The sequence below is a fragment of the Oculina patagonica genome, chromosome 2 (assembly GCF_052425735.1).
Source record: "Oculina patagonica isolate OP01 chromosome 2, crgOcupat, whole genome shotgun sequence".
In the NCBI taxonomy this organism is placed as follows: Eukaryota; Metazoa; Cnidaria; class Anthozoa; order Scleractinia; family Oculinidae; genus Oculina; species Oculina patagonica.
The window spans coordinates 763687-789716 of NC_135759.1; the positions used below are offsets into that span (position 1 = coordinate 763687).

Here is a 26030-nt window from a genome sequence, read left to right on the forward strand (position 1 = left end):
CCGTAATAAATTGACAGAAAACTTTGCGTAGGACATGTAATCCGCCATGTTTTCAATGTTTCGCGGGCAATAACGCTCGACAGGGATTGTGGATAATAACACCATATTTAGAATCCTATGAGATTGCAAAGACTTGTGGGAGGAAGATGAAAAGCGCGTGTCTTTTGCATTTTCTTTACCGGCGAAATCTATGGAGTAGTTTTGACGGTGTTAAACCTGCGTTTACGAAGCTTTTGCAAGGTGATTTTCACTTAACCGCAGAGCAAGATGTCCAAAAGAAGATTGGATGTCGATGGGAACTCATCCAATTCGTTAAGCACCGCGAAAAGGATTCGGGAAGAGTTGAGGTAAGCAAGATATTTTTTGCGTAGGACAGATTTGCATTGCAGAAGGTTCAAATCGGCAGCTGTTGAATCTGATCTGCTATGAAAGTGAAAGTTTCTGCATGTAAATTGCCTCTGCTGTTTAAAATAAATCTGTGACTCCTCAGGATCCGGCAAATGCTTTTAACTATACGATGTACAGTGCTTCAGTATTGTTCGTACAATTCAATGCAATCAATGCTGATTGTTATTTGAGGGGCCTGAAAAGGTAAAATGGGAACTGGGATTTGCCTATATTTTCACTGAGAATGAGTTTTGGGTCACTGGGACCGAGAATCACAACGAAGAAATAAGAATGGAGCTGGGATTTAGGCAAAAAGTAGGCTGGAAAATGGGATTTGTTCAAATTTTGGCTGGGAAATGAGATTAGTACCCCCCTCCCCCCAAAAGACCCTCTATGTTCAAATATTGTAAACTTAAAGATGAATTCCAGTCCGTACTGCGCAATCTCGGCTGCAATGTTTATGTGAGCCCACCACGAAGGGAATGTTTACAAGCAAAACTAAAAATTCCGCGCCAAACTTACCTTTTTCTTCATTATTAACGCCAGATATCTTTGCAGAACAAATAATAACGAGTAGAAGAACCTTGACGCTATTTTAAACCGACGTTTTAGCTCATCGGAAATTCTTGAACGAAACGAACTGTAATGGCAGACTAAAAAGCGTCATGTATGCTGTCACCGAAGTGTAACGTTTCAACGAATTCAAAACAAAAACGTAAACAAACCCCGAGTCTGCGCAGTACGGACTGGAAATCAGCTTTAAGTTTGATGAGGGCCGAAAAATGCTTACATCAAATTTCCCTCTTTTGTTAAGTACTATTATCAGACATAATTTTGTTAAATGCCCTTAGTTTTCTGCCATGTAGTAGCCTCATGCGTATTTACATGTACATATACAACTTCTTACATCGAATCCTCGTCACTTCAAGTCCTCAATTACATCCACTTTTGTTTCTTTTTTTCACTGTTTTCAGCAACCCAAGTAATCTGCGTGGGAAGATCAATCCTTTCAATGGCAAGCTATTTACAGACAAATATTTTGACATTCTTAAGAAGAGAATTGAGCTGCCAGTATGGGAATACAGAGAAAAGTTTATGGAAGGCATGAAAGAACACAAAGCATTTGTTCTTGTTGGAGAGACAGGGTCTGGAAAAACAACCCAGGTATAATAAATGCAGTTAAATGCAAGTTAACGTAGTTAACAACAATGCAATTTAACGGAGTTAACAACAAAGAGTGTCAGTGTTCCCTTGTGGTCAGCGGTGTTTTGGATATGCCCATGCGCCAGGACTCCATGTGCTCCGGATTTCAGGCGTGTGTTTGTAGTGTTGGCCAGGCCAGTAGATTGTTTGCCCGGAGTTTAGCCTTTACTCTGTTCAACCCCTTCCCTCCCTCCCTTTCCACTGTTTAATCAGTGTGACGGGTGCCTGTCCTCCTTCTTTCTGCGTGGGGGCTCTTGGCTGGGTTGCCAGGATTTCCCAGCCATGGGAGCAGTCTCCATCTAGGCGCTGGCCACCAATAGTGGAAGCTCCTGGATGTCGCAGGCACCCAACCTCCATTTAGCGATGCAGTCGTTAAATGTACTTAATTAATCTTCAACAAACTATGACAGGATACATGTAGTGGTAGAATTTTTTTTTTTTTTTCGGGACAAAGAGCATCCCATTTCACTTTCAAACTTGAAGTTATTAGCATACTTTTTGCTTCAGAAACCAGACTTAAATACTGGTACCAATGAACAAAGCTGTGCTCTAAAATAATTGCAGGGTGCCCAAAGGCTCTTATGTACTAAGAAATCTTGGGGGCCCGCCCTAAAGCTTTCTGAACTAAGTTGCCTGTGGCACCTGGGCTCTGCCAAAGCACAGCTCTGAATGAGACCTCTGGCTTTTCCAATATCTGGGCGTCATGCATACAGTGTACTCTAACCTAAGGTTTACATGTACATGTAAGTAAAAAATTTCTTCAGAGATCAGTTATGAAAGTTTATGAACGATGCTTTGCAGATTCCTCAGTGGTGTCTTGAAACTCGCATGGACAAGCGCAAGGCTGTTGCCTGTACACAGCCCAGGAGAGTAGCTGCCATGAGTGTCGCACAGCGTGTCGCTGATGAATTAGACGTGATGATTGGTCAGGAAGTCGGGTACACTATTCGATTTGAAGACTGCACAAGCCCTAGAACATGCCTGAAGTGAGTACACTGTAGTTTACATCTAGCCATCTTGAGCAAATTACTGTGTCAAATAAATGATGTTAATCTTTACTTGTACATTTAACGGTATAATGGTGATTATAATTTTCCAAGGTCTTAATTTGCTCCCTGTCCCTATTAGTATAAATGAATGACTTACTGTATTTGTATGACTTTGTGTATGTTGCAGTTAATTTTAAATTTTACCTAGTTAACTTTTTTCTAACTAGTTAATTTTTTATACAAGGTAAATAATAGGGTTAGGGTATGGGTTGCAGTCATATATTTTTAAAAAATAGTGGTTCATCCAACATTTCCTACGTGGCAAAGTGGTAAGGGGTTGGACAGCAAATCCAGAGGTCAAGAGTTCAAATCCAGTGCAGGTTGGTAAAAATAAAAAAAATAGATGATAGTACTTAGAGGAGGGGGATAATATTAATAGCAGATAGTAAGGGGGGTGTTAGTAAAGATGGGGGGTGGGGTAATGAGACATCAAGGGAGGGGAGGTGTATTACTTTTTCTACTAATTAACCTAGAATATAAAAAAACTAGTTAGAAAAAATACTAACTAGTTAAAAAAAATTAACTGAGATCAAAAATTAACTGCAACATGTACATATAGTGTACATTTAGGTGATATTTTCAGAATCAACTTTCTTTATCATTTTAAATTTTGTCACATACACACACATGTACAGTGTAGCTTCTTGTTCTTTGAGATGTAACTTCTGTAGTTTTCAAAGATGAAGATAAAATCGAGTTCATACCAGAGAGAATGCACTCAGAAACAATTTAATATAATTTGATGAATGAGCTAATTTCAGTTTTCTGCAGGTGTAAAATTACATCAGATACTGTACTTGCATGTTTAGATACTGTAGTCTTCTTGATAGTCTTTATTTATTTGTTTTTTCATTTTTTGTCAGCCAGACAGTAGTCAAAATTCTTGTTAAGCAAAAATGTACAACAGTCAGTAAGGATTGTTTTATTCTGCACTCAGGTACATGACAGATGGTATGTTGTTACGTGAGGCCATGACAGATCCCTTGCTGGACCGGTATGCAGTTATTTTGCTTGATGAAGCCCACGAGAGAACTCTTGCCACCGATATCCTCATGGGTCTACTGAAAGAGGTACAAAACAGATTTACTTTACACCCACTTTTTTTTTTTTAATTCATTTACAAACACAATAACACTTATTACACGAAAAGAAACTACGTAAAATATTACTTACATTAACAACATACAAGAAAGAAAAATTAAATAAATAAATAAAAGGGCAACTCCTCTGCCTAAAAAGGTTTCCTTTTGCCTATTGTTACATCAGTTCATTATTATTATTTTTTAACAAATATTATACGCGATAGCTACTTCATATAGTTCAGTTTGATTAACAGCAGTTACTAATAATTAATATTTAATCCTAAATGTTATTTCTAGTTAATAGTTGATAATAATTGATAATAATTGGTGCAGAAAGATATCCTAGACTTTACACCCACTTGCAGTGTGAGATATTCATATAGCTATCTTTCTATTCATGTATATCGATCTTTCAACATCATCTTTCGACATGCTGTTTGAAATGAGCCAATTGAAACCAATACATACTGGTGTTTGTTTCATGCCAATGAGCAGCATAAGTTTTCACGCTAGTGGGGGTGATCGGTGGATTTCAATCCATCTTGTGTATTAAGCACATCAAAAGATGGATGTTAATCGAAAGCCACTATGCACATAACACTGAAAGTGGGTGTAATATTACATGTAAATTACTTTCTACAAGGAATGCAATTTTATGTTGGGAAGCGCACAGTCAGTGTTTTTGGCTGCACCTGAAGAGGTCTGGGCTTATGCCCTTGCTTGGGTCCTTGTATTGTGTTCTGTGGCAACTACACACTCTCGCAGCACCTCTCAACAGCAGGAGTATTAATAATATTGCTTCAGCAAGCGGCCAAAATGATTGGGGATTGGGTAACTTGTAACTGCTATTGTGCCATACTGACAGAAACTGGACACCCAACTCCACATCACAACTAACATCAATACATGTATAACTGTGTTTCTTTACAGGTTGTGCGTCAAAGACATGACCTGAAGATCATTATCATGAGCGCCACTTTGGATGCTGGAAAATTTCAAGATTACTTTGACAATGCTCCACTCATGACAATACCTGGACGGACACACCCTGTTGAGATATTCTACACCCCTGAACCTGAGCGAGACTACCTGGAGGCAGCCATTAGAACTGTGGTACAGATCCATATGTGTGAGGAAGTGGAGGGTGACGTTTTGCTCTTTCTCACTGGACAAGAGGTGTGTACCAACCTGGTTCACACTAGCGACATAACGATATAACGACATGGACATAACATTAAGAAAAGATCAGTTCTTTCCTCATGTCATTATGCTCCAACTATGTCATTATGTTATGTTGTTCACACTGTTGACATAAAACATCAATGTGAGGTTTTTTGCATTTGTGTGACCTTGCTGTTATATTGTTATGTTGCTAGTGTCAACCAGGCCTGAGTTTGATGGATCCCATTTTTGTGTTGAGCTGAATTTGTGCTGTGATGCTTGTTTTAACTTCTCCATGTAGCCAAATACATGTAGCTAGTAATGCCAACCTTTAAAGTTTCTTTTTCAATGACACCCCAAATCCTGTATTTCGTCTTGTGCACAAAAGTGATTCTAAACTGTATTACTGCGGTTGTTTATTGGGATTTTGACCTCCAAGAAAAACAACATGTGTAAAATTACGATATTTTTTTGTGTGTTTGATATCACCAATCACATGCTGACAAGGTGGCCATGTTTCAATGGTGAATGAGCCAAAGTTTAATCGATATTAAGTCGAAACATCTTCGGATCTTCCTCAGCAATCTTCGGAAAAGTTTGAACTGGTATGACCTTAGACAATATTTTTAAAATTTTCGAAAATCTTAGGAAAATGATCAAAAACCTCATTATTTGTAGGTTTATAAAATAAACAAAATAACACATGGTTGCTTGGAGATATAAGATTTCTCCTCTGGTGTTTAAATCGATATCTCAATCGATCGCTGCACTCACTCATGAGATATTGAGTTGAACACTCGAAGAGTAATTCTGTATTGATCAACATGTATGTGCACCCATCTATTATTCTCTATATGTTCCTTTTACACAGGAAATTGAAGAAGCTTGTAAAAGATTAAAGAAAGAAATTGAGAACTTGGGTCCTGAAGTAGGAGAGTTGCGCTGTATTCCTCTCTACTCCACTCTACCTCCTCAACAGCAACAAAAAATTTTTGATCCTGCCCCAGCTAAGCGACCCAATGGTGCCATTGGCCGCAAGTGTGTAGTGTCGACTAACATAGCTGAGACATCCCTCACAATTGATGGTGTTGTGTTTGTTATTGATCCTGGCTTTTCAAAACAGAAGGTTTGTTGTACCATACAATGTATGTAGCTTTGATATTAGCGTAAGAACACAATGCACAGGCAATGGATGTACAGTAGAATCCTTTTAACTGCAACTCTGAAGGGAAACAAAAAACAGTTTGAGTTAGCGGGGGTTCGAGTTATCAGGGTCGATTGAATATTTAAATTGCCTTATTAATAATTGATCTGATTTTCAGCACTTTAGTATATAGGACAGTGTTAAAATACTGACAAATACGTGATTTGTTTGTTGCACTTATCAAAATGAAATTGCTGTAGTGCCACTTTTAGTGTTTGGATCCGATTACACAACAAAAAGAGGTAGTGGGATATTTCAGTTATTATCCCTGCCGAGTTACAAGAACCATAATTCAAGTTAGTGGGGTAAATTTTGATCAAGGGAAACAAATTACAGACAGTGTAGTTGCAGTTAGCAGGGAATTTGAGTTATCCAAGTTCTAGTTAACCGAGTAAAAGTGGCTAAAAAGTGGGGTCAAATCCAAGGGAAATGGGACTTAGTTCGAGTTAGCAGGGGCATTTTACAGGGGTTCTACTGTATTCAATCCACTCACTGAGTCTCTTTGATTGTTTTACATAGGTGTATAACCCTCGTATCCGTGTAGAGTCCCTGTTAGTGTCTGCCATCTCAAAGGCCAGTTCACAGCAGAGGGCCGGTCGTGCTGGTCGTACCCGTCCTGGCAAGTGCTTTAGACTCTATACAGAGAAGGCTTATCAAACTGAAATGCAAGACAACACATATCCTGAGATCCTTAGGTCCAATCTTGGTACTGTGGTACTGCAGCTGAAGAAGTTGGGCATCGATGACTTGGTGCATTTTGATTTTATGGATCCTCCCGGTAGGTTTTGTTCCGTACTTTTAAAAGCAAGTGATTTTGTTGTTAATCAAGACAACAACAAATTCTGGAATTTAATTGGTTATCAACAGGTTTCATTTGAGCACTAACAGGACAGTTTAATGCAACATGTGTATTGTAACACTTAAACATCAAAATACACATAAGTTTGAATTCAAGGAAAAAATGGTTAAGAAAATTTTGCATAGAGCAATTTTACCCAATGTTTTAACCAAAAAAGGAAATTAAATGTACATGTATGGCACAAAGATAAATACAGAATGGATAGCCAAAAAGAGCCATTTCTTTCCATGCATCTTATCTTACAAAGTCATGTGAATCCCCTGTTCAGGATCAAATTGTCAAAGCTTGCCTCTCTCCACCCAGGTGTATAAATGGTTACCGGACAATTTACTGCTGCGGGTAACCCTAGCATACCACCTGGGGGGGGGGGAATTGAAATGCTCTTATCCACTTAATGCTACAGAAACCTGGATAAGCTCCGGCCAGATGAGCCACTTGGCTTGACAGCAGGCTTTACCTTACCTTTTACCTTGGATAAAAATGGAGTGAAAAGGGTCTTCTACAAATTTTGAAGTAGATGGTACCAGATTTTTTTCTCACCAAAACTAAAATTAATAAAACCAGCCATGATTAAACAAATTTCTAATATTATTGATTTTGGTTCTAGCACCTGAGACTTTGATGAGAGCTCTTGAGTTGCTGAATTATCTTGGTGCTCTTGACGACAATGGAGATCTAACACAACTTGGTTCTATGATGGCAGAGTTTCCTCTCGACCCACAGCTTGCCAAGATGGTGATCGCAAGCTGTGATCATAACTGTTCTAACGAGATTTTATCCATCACCGCCATGTTGTCAGGTACATGTATTGAAAAGTCATTTTGGGTCAAAATTTGATAATTACATGTATCTCAGATGGAATTATGAGGTACCGTACCGCTCAAAAGTAAGTTACCACCTCTTGTCTCGTTTCTCGCGAGACAAGATTCTAGTCTACACTTTAAGAGATTACACCTTAGACGTTTTCTTTGTTTTTAAGCTCCCGTAAGCAGACACCCCGAAGAAAATCCTGTTAACAACCTCTGTATCTTGTTTTTGTCAATCAACTTCACATCGCCGTTCGTCACAATGATTATACAGTAATAACCATTACATGTACCATATTTCGGTGCTTGTTTTGTCGTTATCCACGTCCTTCCGGTTATTGTTAGCTGGGCAAGCTCCCTTAAGCGGCCATCTATCCCCTACACTTCTATTGCTAGCTCCAGTTGTGGACACTTTTTTCGCATCCTGAAGGTGTCCGCTTACGAGAGCTTTAACTGTAGTAAAGTTATTCTGGTTTTTTCCCTTAGTTCCTCAAGTGTTCCTGAGGCCGAATGAAGCCAAGAAGGCTGCTGATGAAGCTAAGATGAAGTTTGCTCACATTGATGGCGACCATCTCACCTTGCTGAATGTCTACCATGCATACAAACAAAGTAAGTTATACAGCATTTGATGTTGTAAATATTATCAAAGCTAAACCATTCACTCACAACTCTTTTTGTTCCCAAATTCGTCTCAGTCGATTGAAGAGCCCACAACCACAAAATGCACTTTATTGGCACATGCCAAATTTGACTATCAAGGTTGTTATAAAACAGGGTTGCCACAAGTCAGGAAATAGTCATGGAAAAGTAAAATTCTTCAAGCCGAAAGGTTTGGGAAAAGTCAAAGAATTTTATTTTGAGTCAGGGAAAATTGAAATTTTCAAATGGTGAGGGAAAATTGGAATACAGTCAACTCTCTCTAAAATGGACACCTTCGGGACCAGCTCCAACTGTCCGTCTTAGAGAGGTGTCCGTCTTATAGGGAGTTTAGTTTCGGTAAAATGACTAAAAAACGGCAGGAATGGGGCCAACATAAGGTGTCTGTCTTACATTGTGTGGAGGTGTCCGGTAAGAGAGAGTTGACTGTATAACACCACTGATTTCATACAACTGAGGGCTGGAAGAAACAGTCATTTCAAGTCACAAGATCTCAGTGATGTTTCTTTTTGTTAGAAGCAGAGGCTCGAGGCTGCTACAATATACACCACCCCTGTAGCTGACATTTTTAGTTATTTGGTCAGGGAAAATTCATTTTTATCAGGGAAACGTTAGTAAAAAGTAAGGGAACTTTGAAAATTGATGTCTGTGGCAACCTTGCATGTGAAACCTTTTTCTATTACATCAGATCATGAAGATATCCAGTGGTGTTATGACAACTTCATCCAAAATCGATCACTCAAGTCAGCTGACAATGTAAGGCAGCAACTCACCAGAATCATGGACAGATTCAACCTTGCACGACGCAGCACTGACTTTAACAGTCGGGATTATTACGTGAATATCAGGAAGGCACTTGTGGCTGGATTCTTTATGCAGGTACCGTAACAACTTGCAGGCCTTAGTTAAAATGGCTTCAGCTTGAAATGCCTGTGACCCATAAACTCAATAAGTGGGACCACATGCCTTTCCAGACCAAAACTGTGTTGAATGCCATTTTGTTAAGGTTTGTTCTATTTGTTTACTTCATAATTCTTTGACATGCCACTATACACTGAGAACATAGCTTCTTCAGTTTTTCCTTTCCATTGTGTACAACACAACATACACACAATGGGCTTGCATTAAGATTGGTTGGTAGTTCCAGAGCTGTGCTCTAGCAGAGCATGGGTGCCACGGGCGACCTACTTTTGTCTTTGGGAGACTTGTTTAACTTAGCTATCATAAGAGCTTTTAAGAGCTGGGCACCAAGATTTCTTAAGGCCGATTTACATGGTACGATTTTGCCGCATGCGACGTGCTTACAACAGGCTTATGACACGAATTGTGACGTGTAAATCAAACCTACAACTCCTAAGTCATGTCGTAGGCCTGCCGTAAGGATGTAGCATGCGACAAAGTCGTACCGAGTAAATCGGCCTTTACATAACAGCCTTTAGCCACCCTGCAATCATTCTACGGGCACAGCTTTGAGTTCTGATTTGTAAAAGAGCAAAAAGTTGCTTACAGAAGAGATCAATAATCCATTTGTTGCATGTTTTTCTCTGTCCCTCACTGTGTTAAGCGCCACCATTTTAAACTTGTTTATTGTTATTATGTGCTGTACCCTGATGTCCACAGTTAGGGGAACGATGACCTGTTTGTCATGTCCATCAGAGGTGTTGCCAAGTGATGTGACATAATATTTTTTCTCATTGGTTGCTCTCGCTGTTTTACAATTGGCCACTAAAGAAATTTCACAAACAGTTAGGTCCACACTGTACTTCTTAACAGACATGACAAAAAATGGTTTGGTCGTGTTCCCAAAACTGATGTAGTAATTTTATTTGAGGTACCTCAGATATACTGACCATAAAATCTGTGAATCCCAACCTTACCCTCCCACTTAACTGTTCTGATGAGTAGGTGGCTCATTTGGAGAGGTCTGGACACTACCTGACAGTCAAGGACAATCAGGTGAGATTAAGTTACAGCAATATAAGAGCAGACACCGGCTGCCTCAAGGGGAGGGGGGGGGGACTTAATCAAGGAAGGGAACTTAAACAGTGAAATACAGATACAGTGGAAAACCGGTATTATGAACCCCTTCATAATGAAGTTCCCAGACAAACTACAATATTCCCCGGTGGGGGGACTTCCATATGAGAGGGACAAGGGTGTTCGCTGTCTCTTCCAGGTGTAAATTGTGAAGAAGCCACCAAGGTCTCAATTTAGGTTTCATGTGAAGACATTATAAGATGCTGTCAAATTATTGTGTTGGTGGTATGGACCAATCAATTCAGGTTTCATGTAAAATAGAAAATGGTATCTTTAAGGAGGAAGAAGAAGCCTGAATTACACCAAGATTGCTCTGTTTGAGGGATTTAATTCACATCTTCCGATGAGCATCTCATCCTTTTCATAAGGGAGTCCCCGCCCTCCAGGCAAAGTTCTTCACTCTGGTCAAAGTAAATAACAGTAAAATATATGGAAACAGCCCCTCAGCAAAAAGAACCTGGATAGTTATTTGTCCAGTGGATAGATTAATGCACCCTTTGAATAACCAGGACCTGATTTACTGAGAATAGTATCTCGGCTCTGATTACCACCTCCTTATTGCACCTGTTAAACATTTTTTGTCGCAACCTCAGTTACTATAAATCCCTTTGCAAAGCTTATAATCCTAAGATGGAGTGCGGATAAAAGTAAATCGTGCGATCGCCAGTCCACTCCCCTTGTGGCATTAAGCAATGGCTATGATGTCATCGCTTGAAAATGGAACATCCCGAGAAGACATTGACAAGCTTTAAAAAATCCTTAGATAATATCTTGATGTACCAACAAGTTCTCCCAGCTACCATTAAAAGAAAAGTATGGCGATCATTAAGGAGAGTTTATTTGTTGATCTTCAGGTTGTACAACTGCATCCATCCACGTGCTTGGACCACAAGCCTGAGTGGGTGCTGTACAATGAGTTTGTCCTGACGACCAAGAACTACATTCGAACATGTAGTGACATCAAGGCTGACTGGTGAGTAGTCGCACAACATTTTGTGTCAAGCAAAATTAATCACCCTGTAATTCTCCTCTCCAGAGCCGCTTATCTACCTTTTAGCCAGCTAAGTCTGTGCATGAGAAACAAGTGGCTCTGGGGACACATGGTTTGATTGGCTAGATTTTCGCAAGGGAATTTTAAAATCAAGCCAAGCAAATCAACCATTTCAAACTCCAGTATAACAAAGGGATTTTAAAACGGCTCAAGATTGGATGCTCCTTTTGTTGAAATCCAGCCATTTTAAATCATGTGACCCCAGAGCCACTTGTATCTCGTGCACAGTCTCTTAGCTGGTGAAGAGGGGCAAGCGGCTCTGGGGACGGGAATGATCACCCTGGGCAATGAAGAAACCAGCTCCACACTACCATGTGTTTCTGTTTTAAGGGGTAGGTCATGTGTATCGTCAAGCTACAAGAAGTATATTTTGTCACTGTGCGAGAAAAAACAACGAAGTTATAAATTTCTTAAGAGCGACCGAGAGAGACTGTTGTCGGTGGGCAAGTCAAACACAGTTCAAAGACAATTAAGCTCAAGTCACTGACCGACTCTTTTGTTATTTAGGCTGGTGAAGGTTGCCCCTCAGTACTATGATATGAGAAACTTCCCCATGTGCGAGGCCAAGCGTGTACTGGAGAGGATCATCGAAAGATTACAGAAGAACAGATAGGAAGCTTACATCTACAAAGCTACAGCCAACAACCATCATGAGAAAGAAGGATAGAAAAGACTTGAAGAAAAATACTTTGATATCATTGTCAACATATTCCCCCGCCCCCAGATATCTTGCTGTCGGAAAAGAAAGACACTAAATTAATGAAACGACAGAAATACACACACACACACACACACACACACACACATACCATTTTCATTTGTTAGCTTTTCAATCAACTAGAACTCATTTGCTTTTTTAAATGTTAGTTAAGACGGTAACTTGCTTTGACATTTTGGCTTTGTAGTATTCTAACAAGACGGTTCTACTTAAAACATGCCACAATATTTTCTGGCCTGCGAGAAGACAGCTTGCTCGCAGGCCACCATGTTTTCATGCATGTCTGTCCGTGTGTTCCCCATAGCCAGGTTGCATTTTTTGTAACTTGTAGCTGTAAATAGTCTAAACTGTGTATCACTGGGTCTTTCTGATTGCGTTACAAAACCTCTGTGATTGTTTCTCGATAAAACGATTTAACACTTTTGATGCTTCGTCCTTCTGTTGCCTCCCTCTCTGTGTTACCTACAGCACAACCCTGATCTGACGAAAAGGAAAAGATTTCCATAACCCCATACTTAGATATGCATACAATGTACTGTCTTTTATTCTATCCCTTACACGCAAAGGGAATAGACCCTTTCCGCACTCCAGTTTAGTGCGTACAGACAATAAAACCAGAACAAGGTTGGGGTGGGCATCTTCATACATTTCTTGTATTTTTTGCCCACTCAATTAAACCTCTACTCGGCCATTGTTCGCTGGAATGCTGGAAAGGTCTATAGAACGGGACTTACAAAATTGTATGTATAATGAAGTACGAGGACGGAAGTCTTGCCGACGAAAGTGTACTGGTCTCGAAAAATTTCTTAGTCATATATCTGCATGCCAGCGCAGTATTGTTTGAATGTATTTTACTGCGGCTAAGTAGCTGGCTCTACGAGATGTGATATGTTATGTCCGGAGGTGTGAGTTATTTACCGAGTCTGTCATATCAGGGTTGTACTGCAGATCCGTAAATTGAGTATCAACCAAATTACAGATGAATGTTTGTTAACAGATGTTCTGTGAAATTGTGCAATAAAATACGAGAAAGCCAGTCTTGTTTTGTGTGTTTCCTTAAAATGGACCTCTTGAATTGATTGGACGAGCACTGTTATTCATAACCCATTTCTTCTCAAACTCGCAATATTGACTAAAACGGCACAAAGGGGAGCTCATGGTAACACCGTCAATTTAATCGTAGTGCTGGCCATCAAACAGAAAATGACTATCCTTAGTGGCAATCGGGGAGGCGCGGTGGCCTAATGGCTAGCGCGCTCAACTCCGAGTCGAACGGCCCGGGTTCGAGCCCTGGCCGGGGCGCTGCGTTGTGTTCTTGGGCAAGACACTACTCTCACAGTGCCTCTCTCCAACCAGGTGTATAAATGGGTACCGGCGAATTTACTGCTGGGGGGGGGGGGGGGGGGGGTACCGGTAATCCCTGGGATGGACTGGCATCCCATCCAGGGGGGAGTAGCAATACTCTCAGTCGCTTAATGCTACGGAAACCGGGATAAGCCCCGGCTGTATGGGCCACTAGGCTCGGACACAGACTTACCTTACGTACCTAGTGGCAATCACGAGATAATATTTCAAAACTGAGCGAGGAAACTTTGGTGGATCAGCTAAGGATATAATTTTTCTAGAAGATTTTTCGTCAATTTGATGTTAGCGCTGTTTACAGTAGTTCACCAACGTTTCCCTTGATGAGAAATGCAAATGTTTCTTTACAAATTTTGTGCTTGATGGCCAGTACTACAATCAGTTCTTATTTAAAAAGAAAGACCACACTGTTTAAACCACCAGATTTTATTGGTGGCCTGCTGGGTGTTAGGTGAAGGGCGAACAAATAAGCGAATGGAGTGGGCCTGGGAAGGGGATCTCTGTGAGGATGCTCTCCGCTGGCCGATTTGTTTTTGGCGCCCGCTTATCTATTACTTATGCTTTAATAGTACTTTTACATTGACCATTTTGTTTCCTCGATCTGGCAATCGTTTATAATGTAACTGTATTTTGTCCCTTGTTTATAGTGCCTTCCCTTACAGTTAGCACCAGCGCAAAGTTGTACATCCAACTTTATGTTTAAAATTAATTAAAATGGACATCTTGGGCCAATTCTTGTGCTAGCCTTCGCCTGTTATGTAGGGTCACTGACATCCTCTGCACTGTTTGTGATACATTGTGCCAAAGCTCGTGAATTGGGTTGTTCAGCAACTGCTTTCACACTCCAACCTTTGTTTTTCATTGCTTCTGCTGTAGTTTTACCAATCGCAACAAGCTGTGAATATAAAGAATATAAAAGGATTTCGTCCATAACTGTTGATGTAAGAGGAGGGGATGAATAGGTGTACGAAATTCTGCGGATCCGTGCTATTTTTTGGCTAAATCCGTAAATCGGCCGCTATTTTCGTTCAAATCTGAATCCGTATTTCTTGAAAACTTTGTGTGATATAGTTTCACCGCAATGGACAGTAGGTGTTGTTTTTATGTCAATTTTTTAGGAAGTTTCGTTTCACTGTTTGTTTTTGCGACATTTCCGCCAACAAACCGTCGAAGACCCACCAAAGTGATCCGAGCTTCGTTTATTATCCACGATCCAAACTTCCTGACATGAAGAGTTCGGTATCCGGGCCAAAAGTCTCAGCTTATCCGCGATCCGCTGTATTTTCAAAATCCGCGAATCCGCTCAATGTGTAGCAAAAATCCACAATCCGTGCGCTTTATTGGGACTGGTCAAAAAGTACAGGGGGGGGGTGGGCCGGAGCAGAAAGGGGGTGGGTCATCCCTTTTTGAGCCCTCGAAATGGGGTGGGTTATATAATTTTGATCCAAACTTAGGGGGTGGGTCATCTTATTTATTCACTAACTTTAAACTTTTATAGTTCCAAGAAAATCTGTCAGTATATAAAATTGATAAATTTCTCCATGTGAGCATTTTGTAATGAATTTCTAGGGGTTTCAGAAGGCCCAAATATAAAAATTTCCTGGGGGAGCATGCCCCCTGACCTCCCTAGATGGCTTGTGATCATAACTTCAGGTTTGCCTGTCTCTCTTCAACCTGCATAGATTCGCGCTGGGCTTTAAGCCTTTTAATACCAGTAAACTCAAACACTTTGCAAATATGAATGATGTACAGTGGTTGAAGTTTCTGTTATCAAATTCTGTATAAAAATATGAACTCTTCAATAGTTGTTTATGAATTAATATTACAAACTGTTTCAGTTTTTGCATATGTTTGTATCTTAATTTTCCCATGGACTTTACACACAAATATGTGGAAAACTTACAAAAGACTAGTATAAGAAGTGATAAATTCCGCATTCTTCTTCGCTGTGTTAAGAAACGGGAAAAGACGTACATGGAACTGCAGTGTCCATCAGGGAAAATTAGGGTGGTATATGTAGGGAATTTCACTCAGAAACTGATGTCAAATCAAAAAACGTGAAGCCCTAACAGATAATAAAGAAATGATTGGCTCCTTGATTTTTTAGCGAAGGGGGTGGGTCATGTAATTTTTAACCCCCTATCAGGGGTGGGTCAGTCAGTTTTGAGCCAAAAGGAAGGGGTGGGTCACAAATTTTCGAGCCACCACTTTTCCAATTGCTCCGGCCCACCCCCCCTGGTACTTATTGACCAGTCCTTTAATCCGTCGATCCGCGAACCTATTTATCCCCTATAAGAGTAAAGGCTACCACACGCAAATCAGTCTTTTCATTCTCTCGTCGTTCACACTAGCGACAAAACCAATGTAAACAACATAACATGACATAGAAGGAACATAATGACAAGGATGAAACTAATCTTTTCTTTATATGTTGTTGTTGTGTCGTTAGTGTGAACCAGGCTTAACGGCAACGGCTACGGGAACGTCGCTCTACACAGCTTGCATTGTAAATCTCTATACATTTCTTTGCCGTTCTCTTTCAAATGGCCAAATTCTACGTTATGGTGAAAACGTGATCCACAACGGCGAATATACTCAGCTTAGGATAGTTCTGGCGCCGAATCTGACATCGAAGGAAAGACAAAGATTGCTGCTAAGATAATCGCGAGATTCATTAACTTGTAAAATATCAATTTACTTTCTAATCAACGTTGTCCTCGGCGTCGCTGTCATGGTTGATTTAATTCCCTATAAAATACCCTTCAGTGAGATCCACCTTCACAAGGGGAATACTGGCTTGATGTGAGTAAAATAAAATAGAGAAAATGTGTACATTTTTTCTAACACAGCAAGAGGGAAGTCCGTGAACCCCAACGCTCCAACCAACGCCATACAACAATCAATTGATCCAGTTCTGTACGACTTTTTTCCTGGGAAGTAAAGCCCAAATTGGAGCAGCTTTTAATGAAGTGCAACAGCCTCAACAGTCGTACCTTGACATTACACCATTGAGGAATACCAGAAAGAACATCTTGTGTGAAGTTAACTCCTGAAGGACTGAAGAATACGGCATACGATGGAACAACCTAAAAATAAGAAATAAGAGGAAAGTTACAGTGTCACTATTAAAAATAGTCAGTCTTAGAAATGAGCTATAGCATTTTTTAATAAAATCCGCACCCTATCTTGTGGACTGTCCTGAATTTTTTAATTCGGTAAACAATACTGCACCAAATATGGGTCAAATATGGGTCACCCTAAAGAATACCGTCCTCTCGGCCATTGTTCATCTAACCCTCCTGAAGAATGCCTTTGATTTGCTTCCTGAACCTTAGAAGAATCCCGGGGGGGGGGGGGGTACTCCCATAAATTTCGGATAGGGGTGTGCCGCCAAGGTTCTTAAACCCTGACCCTATTTAAGGATAAAGAAAGCGAAAATTGATACCCTTTTCAAGGCCCAAAACCGAAAAATGACACCCTATTCAAGGGGAGGAGAAGCGTTCCGTGACGATCCAAAAAACGGCTAACCGCGCACGGCAAGACACAAATCTTTATAAAATCGCTTTTCTAATACCTGAACAGAAAATTCAGTTTTAAGATATCTTTTTTTCGTTTAGCTGGGGGTTCATTTTAGCTAATAGAATTTAGGTACCCTATCTAAGGATCACACCGGGAACACATTACCAAAAGGAGCAAAAATGATACCCTATTTAAGGACCGGAAACCTCAAAAACCATACCCTATTGGGCGGCACATACCTATATAGGCCACATATGGGAGTACCCCCCCCCCCCCCCCCCGGGGAAGAATCACGGATAGTAGTAGTTTTAATGATCCATGGAAGAATTAATTTTCCTGGCTGAAAAACTCAGAATCCAGTTTGGTCATTTTACGCCGTTGTTTCTGACCTTACCGTACCCAAATTCGCACCTTAGCCAATCAGCAGCTTTGTCTACTGTCCTGATTTCCTGTGATATCTAGCCACTTACTTAATATCACCGGATTTTTGGCCAAAATTGGGTATGGTACCTATTTGGTATGCTTCGGCAACATGTCAGGTTCATTGGGTCTCGCCATGGGTATTTTGGCTCCACTGCGTTTCGCCCAAATACGAACCATGGCTCGACCAAACTCGCCTGATATGCTGCGAAGTATACCAAAAGATACGATAAGTTATGAGGATGGCACACATATGTACCAAGATTTTTCACGCACAGGCAGGGCTATTGTACTGTTGCATAAATAATTTTCTTTAGAAATGTTTCGTTAGAGATGTCATTGTTGAGGTTGATATAGAAGGCCCGCCACCCCCCCCCCCCCCCGGGATAGAAGGACATGGATTTAATTGCAATAACTGCATAGTAAGTGAACAACTAAGGCTTCAAGTTGTTAGCTCTGAAGGCAAAACATTACCTTTTCTCGTATAAAATCTTCCAAAGATTGCTTTATCTTTGAATCAGCACATGTGCTGTACACCTGAATGCCGTCAAGTGCTATCTCTGTAACATCAAAGTGTTGAATATTAAAAGCAGTGTGTAATAGACTGGTTCATCTTAAGAGTAAATTTAGTGGCCAATTCAAGCCAACTCAGCAAGTTTCATTAAACAGGTTTAGTTACACTGGCTTAGTTAAACTGGTTTAGTTAAGCTGGTTTCATTAAACCATTTTAAAGACAACACAGGGGATCTATGACATTTACCTGCTTTGGCCATCTCATTTGGTATTGTCTCTCTTCTCAAGTTACCACATGGAAACAATAATGGGTCACTGCCTGGCTTGACAGCTGAACAGATTGCAAAGACAAGAGAAATGTATTCATACATGCACAAAAAACCCAAAATCTACAATGATCAAAAAGGGAGAGTTAAAAACAAAGTTCACTCAGTTATTTTCTTTGATATACACGATTTTAATAAGTCAAGGGGCCATTTTGAATTTTTTATTTTTCCACAAATGACGTCATTAACAAAATATTCAAAATGACACCTCGGCCTATTACAATGTTAGATACTTCATTTTAATACGTCAAAGCACAAATGAATATTTCATTAACGACGTCATTCGCGGAAAGTTAAATATTCAAAATGGCATCTTGACTTATTAAAATGGTGTATAACCAAAAGTTTCATGATTAAGGGCCAGCCACCAGGCAAATTGACCAGATGTGTACATGACTTTGCCCAAAGAGGACTTTGCCCAGGTGCAATACCTGATGCCCACCAGACCTTAATGAATCACCTGTGTATTAGCTAATACTATTCTCCACATTTAATTATGTGAGGCATGCCGGCCCTATGGTTAGTGCACTTGACTCTGCATCAAACAGTCTGGGTTCAAGCCCTGGACTATAGGGCAGGGTTTTAAGGTATATGGGTTCAAGCCCTGGACTAGGGCAGGGTTTTAAGGTATATGGGTTCAAGCCCTGGACTATAGGGCAGGGTTTTAAGGTATATGGGTTCAAGCTGTGGTCTACGACAGTAAGACACTTTACTCTCACAGTGTACGATCACTCCACCCAGGTGTATTGGCATACCTGCCAACTTTCCAGGTTTTCCTGGAGCCTCCAAGTTTTTCATCAAATCTCCCAGTCTGATTTACGGAGAGTATCAATATCCTTACAATGCATTAAGATTTCTAGACGTCTCCAGATTTTTGTACTCTGGGGTTGGCAAGTATGAAAGTAGAACCCAGCAAGTAAAATGCTGGAGGTAACCCTCACCCATCCAGGGAGAGTTGAAAATTCTTTTAGTTGCTTCATGCTTCAGATCATTGCAAGAGATAAACAAGTTGGCCTGATGGGCAACTAGTCTCAAACTTAGACTTAACCTACCATAACTAATTGGCCATCATTAAGTGCTTACAACATAAGACCAACCTTGAAGAATTTTTGGCAACAATAAAGTAAGTGACTGTATAAATTATGACAAGAAAAAGTAAAACTGAAAAAGAAAACATAAAGAACAGCAAGTCTCACATTGAAGAATGATTGGCACCAGAGCATCAGCACTGCCTGCATCATGTCCACAACTTTCCAGTCCAAGTCTCTCATGGGCTAAAAGTAAAGAGACAAAATTACCTTAAATTTTTATGGTATATGTAATAAACATGACTAATATTGCTTACTAACATAAATTGTGCACAATTTAATACTACCATTAGCCTATTTACAGGCATTTACATACAGTCAACACAACTGCTTGCACACTTGTTTGACATCTCCTAACTTGTCTCCACAGATCTCTTTTAGATCAAATTTCTTTGACTAGTAATTCCTGTAAATTTATTCTACTGACTCGAGAAAAGTTAGGGGTAGGAAGGGTGGAATGAGTAGGAAGTTTGGAAAGGAGCCTGCAACCACATTCATAGTAAATAGGTACATGTAGTAAAGTCTGTGTTTGAGCCTAGTAACCTATCAGACCGGAGCTTATCCTGGTTTTCATAGCATTTAGCAACTAGGAGTATTTCTTCTCCCTCCTGGATGGGATGCTAGTCCATCGCAGGGTTAACCCAGCATTGTCGGCACCAACTTTTACAGCTGAATGGAGAGTGTTTTGCCCAAACACACAACATGGTGCCTCAGCCAGGGCCTGAACCTGGACCGTTTGATCTTGAATTTAACACACTAACCGCTAGGCCATCGTGCACTAACCATTAGGCCACCAAAACTATGACTAGGCAGCATAACTTACCAGCTTTTGCTGTAGCTTTTCCAACCACAAATACTGCCTTCTCTTGCCATCCTTTCACAGTCTTACTTCTCCAAACTGAGAACAAGAAACTATGCATTACATCACAAATATAATTTCTGAGTATGAAACTGTGTTAAGAAAGCAGGAATTTTCAATATATACTGGCACAACAAAATGTACACTTACCTTCATGTGATATAAAGTTAGTCACACAGAGTTCTATAGCTTCCACTGCACGCTGGCTTGTAAGGACCATACCTACCCAGCACAAAGTTTCTGAGCAATTAATTGCATAATATCGCTAAAAACCTCTTCAATGTTACAAATTGACAAAATTGACAAAAAGTACTTGAGCCACCAAAAACACCACCCCAACTCTATAACACATTCTCAAATCCTACTAAATCAGGTTAAAATATACAGGGTTGTAAAAGGGTTATGCGTGACGAATGATTTGGAAAAGAATAAGCGTGTGACACATGAAAGCAGCTCAAATCTGCCCGTGATTTGTTAATTTCCAGTCTAGTGTGACGCGTGATCTGCTTATTTTGAGGACGGTTATTCTTGATGCAAGCTGAGCACGTTTGTGAAAACCGAAGATAGATTGAGTACTCAAAAATCATTTTATGGCATCGAAACAAAATTGACGAATGATACTGAAGCCAAAGACTGATTTTACACTGTGAACTCGCCTGAGAGATCAAGTTTTGCAACTTGGCTAATGAAAGGTACATGTAAATGTGACACGAATTAACTAATCAGTCAAAGCTTATTTTCTTTAAAAATTAATTTATCCAAAGACATGCTTTGTGAAATGGTCAAAAAATATATGTGTCTCATGATTCGTGATTGGGACCCCCCCTTTACCGCCCTGATGTAGTCTCCAGTGATAGTGGCTCTAGAGCGGTTCTCACTTGAGTGTCGAAAGTAAATTGCGTTTGCTTTGGTTTTGCATTACTACGCTTAGTGATTGGCTTAAAAATCTTGCGCCACTTTCACAGACAATCAGGAGTAAAACCAAAACCAATCGTGACTAGCTTGCGCACGTTTTCCCGCGCTTCGTGCCAGCTACATGTATTTGCTTCGAGTTTTGATTGGTTCACTGGACTGTCTGTGTCCTTTGTGATTAGCCAGAGTAATTACTTTGGTTTTGGTTTTACGACACTCAATTGAAAACTGCTCTATGAGGAGGCCAACATGTAGGTGGACCAAGCACCCCTCTTGTTTTGTTACAAGCACAAAAAGGCTTTTTAATCCCCCGACCCCGGGCTGCCACCCCACCCCTAATAGTTGTATATGCAGTACCTCCATATTTGCTTGATTCTTTAAGTTTTTGGGTCAGCTCCTGTTGGTTATCGAACTTGAATGAAAGGACTGGAATTGAGTATGGTTCAAAACCGTGAGCCAGTAATTCCTGACAAAATGAGAGAGAAAATATTACTGTTTGTAATATCGCAGTGCATTTTAGAACTTGCAAAACAAGTTCATAAAAAACATTCTACACTTGTTTTAACCTCGCAAGCTAAGCACTAAAGAAACAGTATGTTGACAGCTAGCCTAGATAATTTTCCTCAAAGATATTGATCAAAAATAATTCTAAATATATCGGTTACTGCTACAAATCAGCAGCGGTACAAACAGATTATTGTCCCCCATTTTAAGTAACGATCGCTCACAAATTTCCTAGCTGGTCATTTATTCCATTTATTCATATTTCTTACCTTGTGGTATTCGTCCTCTGCAGGCGGTGCAGTTGGAGATCGAAACAACACAACAAGCGGCGCCATTTTCAACCTTTGGGACAGAGTTAAACCTCGTCAAAGATTCGCCTTATCTGACCATTGAACATGCAGATCCTTTTTTGTGATATTCTCTTGATCACGAAGCGTTTTCTTCTTCTTATCTGATCTATAACAAGGGAAAAGGCACAGAAAAATAACTACAGATTTTCCGTGACTACGGCCGCCATACTGTTTTTCTGGGGTCCGAGAGGAACTGGAACCCAACATCACGCCAGAACAACTTGTCACGCAAGTGGTTCCAGGCGTTCGGTCTTGTAGCTGGTAGTTGGAAAGTATCGCGAAAATAAAAAGGGTTTTGGATATTTTTGGATATTTTTGTCGTTGTGCTTCACGCCAATCCCCAAACCGAACGCATACAACTGGCTACCCAAAACAAGGCGTTCCACTTAGCTGTTTCGACCAACAGAATGATTAACTAATAAAAGGCACGCAACGCATGCAGAAGCGATGACATTTCACAAGGAGTTTTACATTAAATTTGTCAAAAACTTCACTTAAATAAAAGTAGCTGGCACCTTGTTCGTGAAAAGAGTTTTATCCTACTAAAGCTTACATTCTCGTTTATGAATTTACAGGCCAAGAACAACTATGAAATTTTATTTTATATTTTTAATTTTGTTTAGATTTCCCTATTTTGTCTCATTTAAAAAAAACAGCATTATTAAGAAGCGTGACATCTGATAAACGACAAATGGTACGCGCGACCAAGCTCAGTTTTTATCTGCGAGAAAGGTCAAACGGTCTCTTGCTCACAACGGCCCTGTATATAAGAAGTTTCTGTCCACTAAATCTAATAGATCCCATCATATATATTTAAACTCTTTCGTGTATACATGATAGTGTTCAATTCTAACAGCACTGGACTATTTTGATTTTTTGTTCTACACGGCGATTTCTTGTTTTCCAAGTTAAACTTGATTTCTGTTCGATTGCGCTAAACAGACAACAGAATAAAAGAATAAAAAAGATCCTGTCGATCGGTCTCACGCAGTCGTTTTTAGGGGCGATCGTGTTTCACTCCTCCCCACACTGAAACGCCTGCTTAACAGAGGCCAACATTTCTTTCCGCCGCTAAGGGAAGGTACGTTTTTTATTGGGGGGGGGGGGGGGTGGGCCGGGGCCTCAGAGGGGAGGGTCATCAGTAAAATTTTTACAAATTGGGGAGGGCCAAACCTGTTTTTTTCACAGGAGGGGGACGGTTACACTTTGTTTCGGCATGGAAAAAATTAACATGAAAAAAAAAAAACATAAATAGTGGCAACAAACATAACATGGGCAACGCATGGTTTAAAAAAAAGACCCTAAAATGTCTTCCTCGTTTCAAACCGCTTTCATTACCCTTCAGTTTTTCAAAGCATGTGCTTTTCCAAGTAGTGCCCAGTTTTTCCAAAAGAAAGATAGTTTGTTTTGTTTGGCCAGTTTTCCGGCCATTGGTGATGGAATGGAGTCTTTTCTGCTTGGCCAGAAAACTGGCCATCGCTGGTAAAAGAGTTGTTCGTGATTTACCACTATCGGCTAGAATCAAATATATGAAAAACGTTTAAGAGCACTTACGTATTCTAGCTGTATAAAATGACAATGTATGGTTCTGTTGAAATAACCTAATTCTTCCTCCAGAATGCAGGAAATGCACTCTTAGAGGTCCAAATTTTACTCTTATTAAAAACCCTGTAATAGTTGCTTTGTGCACAGATGAAGCTACCAGAAAGCGTTAAGGTCAGCAACACTCCCGTTTATTTTTGTTCCCAAGGAACCACTGAGTAGGTGGGGGGAGGGTCACATGTTTTTGTGTGCGTGTTTGTGGAGGGTCATGCAACAAAACATTCTAGGAAGTGGGAGGGCCACGAATTTTTTTGCAAAAAAATTCTAAAATACCCCGGCCCACCCCCCCTAATAAAAAACGTACCTTCCCTAAGCCCGGCAATCAGATTTTACCTAACAAAATCCGAAAGGTTGACCTTGACCGCAAGAAGCTGTTCGCGGAACCATTCTCGTCCCCAGAGACCGCGATCCTTCTGGTCAGCACCAGGGATGTTCGCGGGACGAGACCAAAACTAACCTGCGATCAGGCTTTCTTTTTTTCGCGGCGAAGGAAAGGAGAAAAATAACTCCGCCGCGAGAAAAATAACGCCTGATCGTAGGTTAGAACAAAACAATTGATTAGAGCAGTTAGCACCGTGTGCTTCCAAGATAAAAATGTTTCGCTTGAATTCATTCAGATGAAAGCAATTTCTAAATTTTCTGGCTACGATTAATCGCTTGCTTATCAAACTTGTCCTTTGCTGTGAGAAGGAGTGAAACACTATCGCCCTTAAAAACGACTGCGTGGGAGGCTAGTCGATCGGCTGCTTGCATAAAGCGACGACGTCATCACTTACACGTCATTGCTTAAAAAAGGCTTCTTCTGCTGCTATCAAATGGACTTCCTCCTTCCGACTTCGACTTTCAACTTCTGACTTCCGACTTCCAACTTCCAACTTCCGAATTCCGAATTCAAAATAGCTCAAGTTCAAGGTCATGTTTAATTCTCGTCCGTACTATGTTACGGACGCCCATCGAGCTTGGGCGACCTGTGTTTATTAAACGAAAGAAAATATTTTACCGATCTACCTGAAGTAGCTATAAAGTTTTCTATTAACATCCCTGAATAAGTTAAACATGGTACAGCATCTATATTTACCTAAAAGATAACTAAATGCCAAAATACAATATAAGAGTAATAAATTATCGTAAAATTCCGGTTATACACCACCCCCCCCCCCCCCCATCCGCTTATAAGCCCCCCTGGTTATAGGACCATCTTACCTGGAAACAGCCCCACCTTTTTTTGGCTGGATGACAGTACTCACAAATGGTGGGTAGATGTTGCTATACTATAACTGTTAAACCTAACAACGTATTTCCTTCAACACTGCCGTGGCTCGTTTCGAAACCTTTTAACCTAAAACGTTTTAACCTAAAAACGTACTTCAATCAACACTGCCGTGGCTCGTTTCGAAACGTTTCTTTATTCCGCTTAAACCCCCCCCTCCCCCGTGCCACCCCGGATATATGACCCTCCGTTTATATGCCCGCCCAAATAACTTACAAACTTGTATAAGCCCGTAGCTCATAACCGGAATTTTACGGTATATTAAAACGTACAAGGAAAATCTTAGACCGTTTCGTCTCAAAACAACTTTAAGGAAGTGCCACAAGGCAGTAAGTTAGCTGTTAGCTTTGACAGGCAACAAACCTTGAAACTTTTCAGAAATAGCTTTGTATTATCTCAAAATAGCTTTGTATTATCAAAGTAGTATTACTGACATCTTAAGAGTCAATTGAAAACAATTCTTTCAACAGTGTTCACTCAAACGCAACAAAAACATTAACAAATCAATAACAACACTATGCTGAAAAGGACGAATATAACCACAATGCAGATATAGGCCCGTTTTATGAAGAGTGATGTTGGCGCTTTTAGGCCGATACAAATGTGGAATGTTATAATCGTTGAGTACCCTTCACTAAAAGATTTATGTGCGCGAAGATAGCTACACGCCCCACTTACTTCTTAAGAAAGAGCAGACTTTCAGGAAACAAACATAAACCGAGCATAGCTTGTAGGTGGTCAATACGTTTTTGCTGTGAAGGTCTGTGAACGGCTTGGCCAGTGTTAACTAGCTTCATCCAACTTTGTACGCATGTAAGTAGCCTAGAAAACTACCCTAGAGTTAGACCATTCTTAAGTCGCGTGTGCCATTTGTACAGTGTGACTAATTTATGTTCAAGGCAATCCACGCTATTTATACCTAATCGTACCTTTTTGGTACGCTTCGGTGGCATATCAGGCGAGTTTGGTCGAGCCATGGTTCGTATTTTGGCGAGACGCAGTCGAGCCAAAATACCCATGGCGAGACCAAACGAGCCTGATATGCAGCCGAAGCGTACCAAAAAGGTACGATTAGGTATTTACCGTACCCA

The 26030-nt window shown here is 40.4% G+C and overlaps 2 protein-coding genes across 4 annotated transcripts; one reads left to right on the forward strand and one right to left on the reverse strand.

Moving 5' to 3' along the window:
* The first annotated feature begins 130 nt into the window (after positions 1-130).
* LOC144642467 (putative pre-mRNA-splicing factor ATP-dependent RNA helicase PRP1) lies at positions 131-13250 on the forward strand. Of its 3 annotated transcripts, XM_078501427.1 has the most exons (13): positions 131-347; positions 1362-1551; positions 2392-2576; positions 3577-3709; positions 4652-4897; positions 5754-6008; positions 6606-6864; positions 7553-7744; positions 8238-8360; positions 9097-9287; positions 10314-10364; positions 11300-11418; positions 12004-13250. In XM_078501427.1, exons 1-13 carry the CDS (start codon positions 268-270, stop codon positions 12107-12109), a joined length of 2130 nt encoding a protein of 709 aa, XP_078357553.1. In that variant the 5' UTR covers positions 131-267; the 3' UTR covers positions 12110-13250. The 3 variants fall into 3 exon arrangements, 1 of the variants encoding a protein (XP_078357553.1); XR_013568736.1 differs by lacking the exon at positions 12004-13250 and having other exon boundaries at positions 10240-10364; positions 11300-11398; XR_013568737.1 differs by lacking the exon at positions 12004-13250 and having other exon boundaries at positions 10249-10364; positions 11300-11398.
* Positions 13251-13986: 736 nt separating this feature from the next.
* On the reverse strand, positions 13987-22240 carry LOC144642463 (uroporphyrinogen-III synthase-like). The gene is made up of 9 exons (XM_078501419.1): positions 21987-22240; positions 21571-21679; positions 20452-20523; positions 20266-20340; positions 19551-19628; positions 18276-18359; positions 17990-18075; positions 16570-16662; positions 13987-14471 (listed from the first exon to the last, which is right to left on the reverse strand). The coding sequence occupies exons 1-9, from the start codon at positions 22050-22052 to the stop codon at positions 14331-14333; spliced, it is 804 nt and encodes a 267-aa protein (XP_078357545.1). The 5' UTR covers positions 22053-22240; the 3' UTR covers positions 13987-14330.
* Positions 22241-26030: the final 3790 nt, after the last annotated feature.

What these genes read in the sequence shown, in the direction of transcription:
- LOC144642463 (XM_078501419.1), bottom strand. Translation starts at nt 22,052, where the DNA reads ATGGCGCCGCTTGTTGTGTTGTTTCGATCTCCAACTGCACCGCCTGCA. An exon ending in AGAATCAAGCAAATATGGAG is followed by an intron (nt 20,524 to 21,570) that starts GTACTGCATATA and finishes TGTGCTGGGTAG; the next exon opens with GTATGGTCCTTACAAGCCAG. An exon ending in AAGATTTTATACGAGAAAAG is followed by an intron (nt 16,663 to 17,989) that starts GTAATGTTTTGC and finishes TCTTATTTTTAG; the next exon opens with GTTGTTCCATCGTATGCCGT.
- LOC144642467 (XM_078501427.1), top strand. Translation starts at nt 268, where the DNA reads ATGTCCAAAAGAAGATTGGATGTCGATGGGAACTCATCCAATTCGTTA. An exon ending in TCTTTCTCACTGGACAAGAG is followed by an intron (nt 4,898 to 5,753) that starts GTGTGTACCAAC and finishes CCTTTTACACAG; the next exon opens with GAAATTGAAGAAGCTTGTAA. An exon ending in CTGGCTTTTCAAAACAGAAG is followed by an intron (nt 6,009 to 6,605) that starts GTTTGTTGTACC and finishes TGTTTTACATAG; the next exon opens with GTGTATAACCCTCGTATCCG.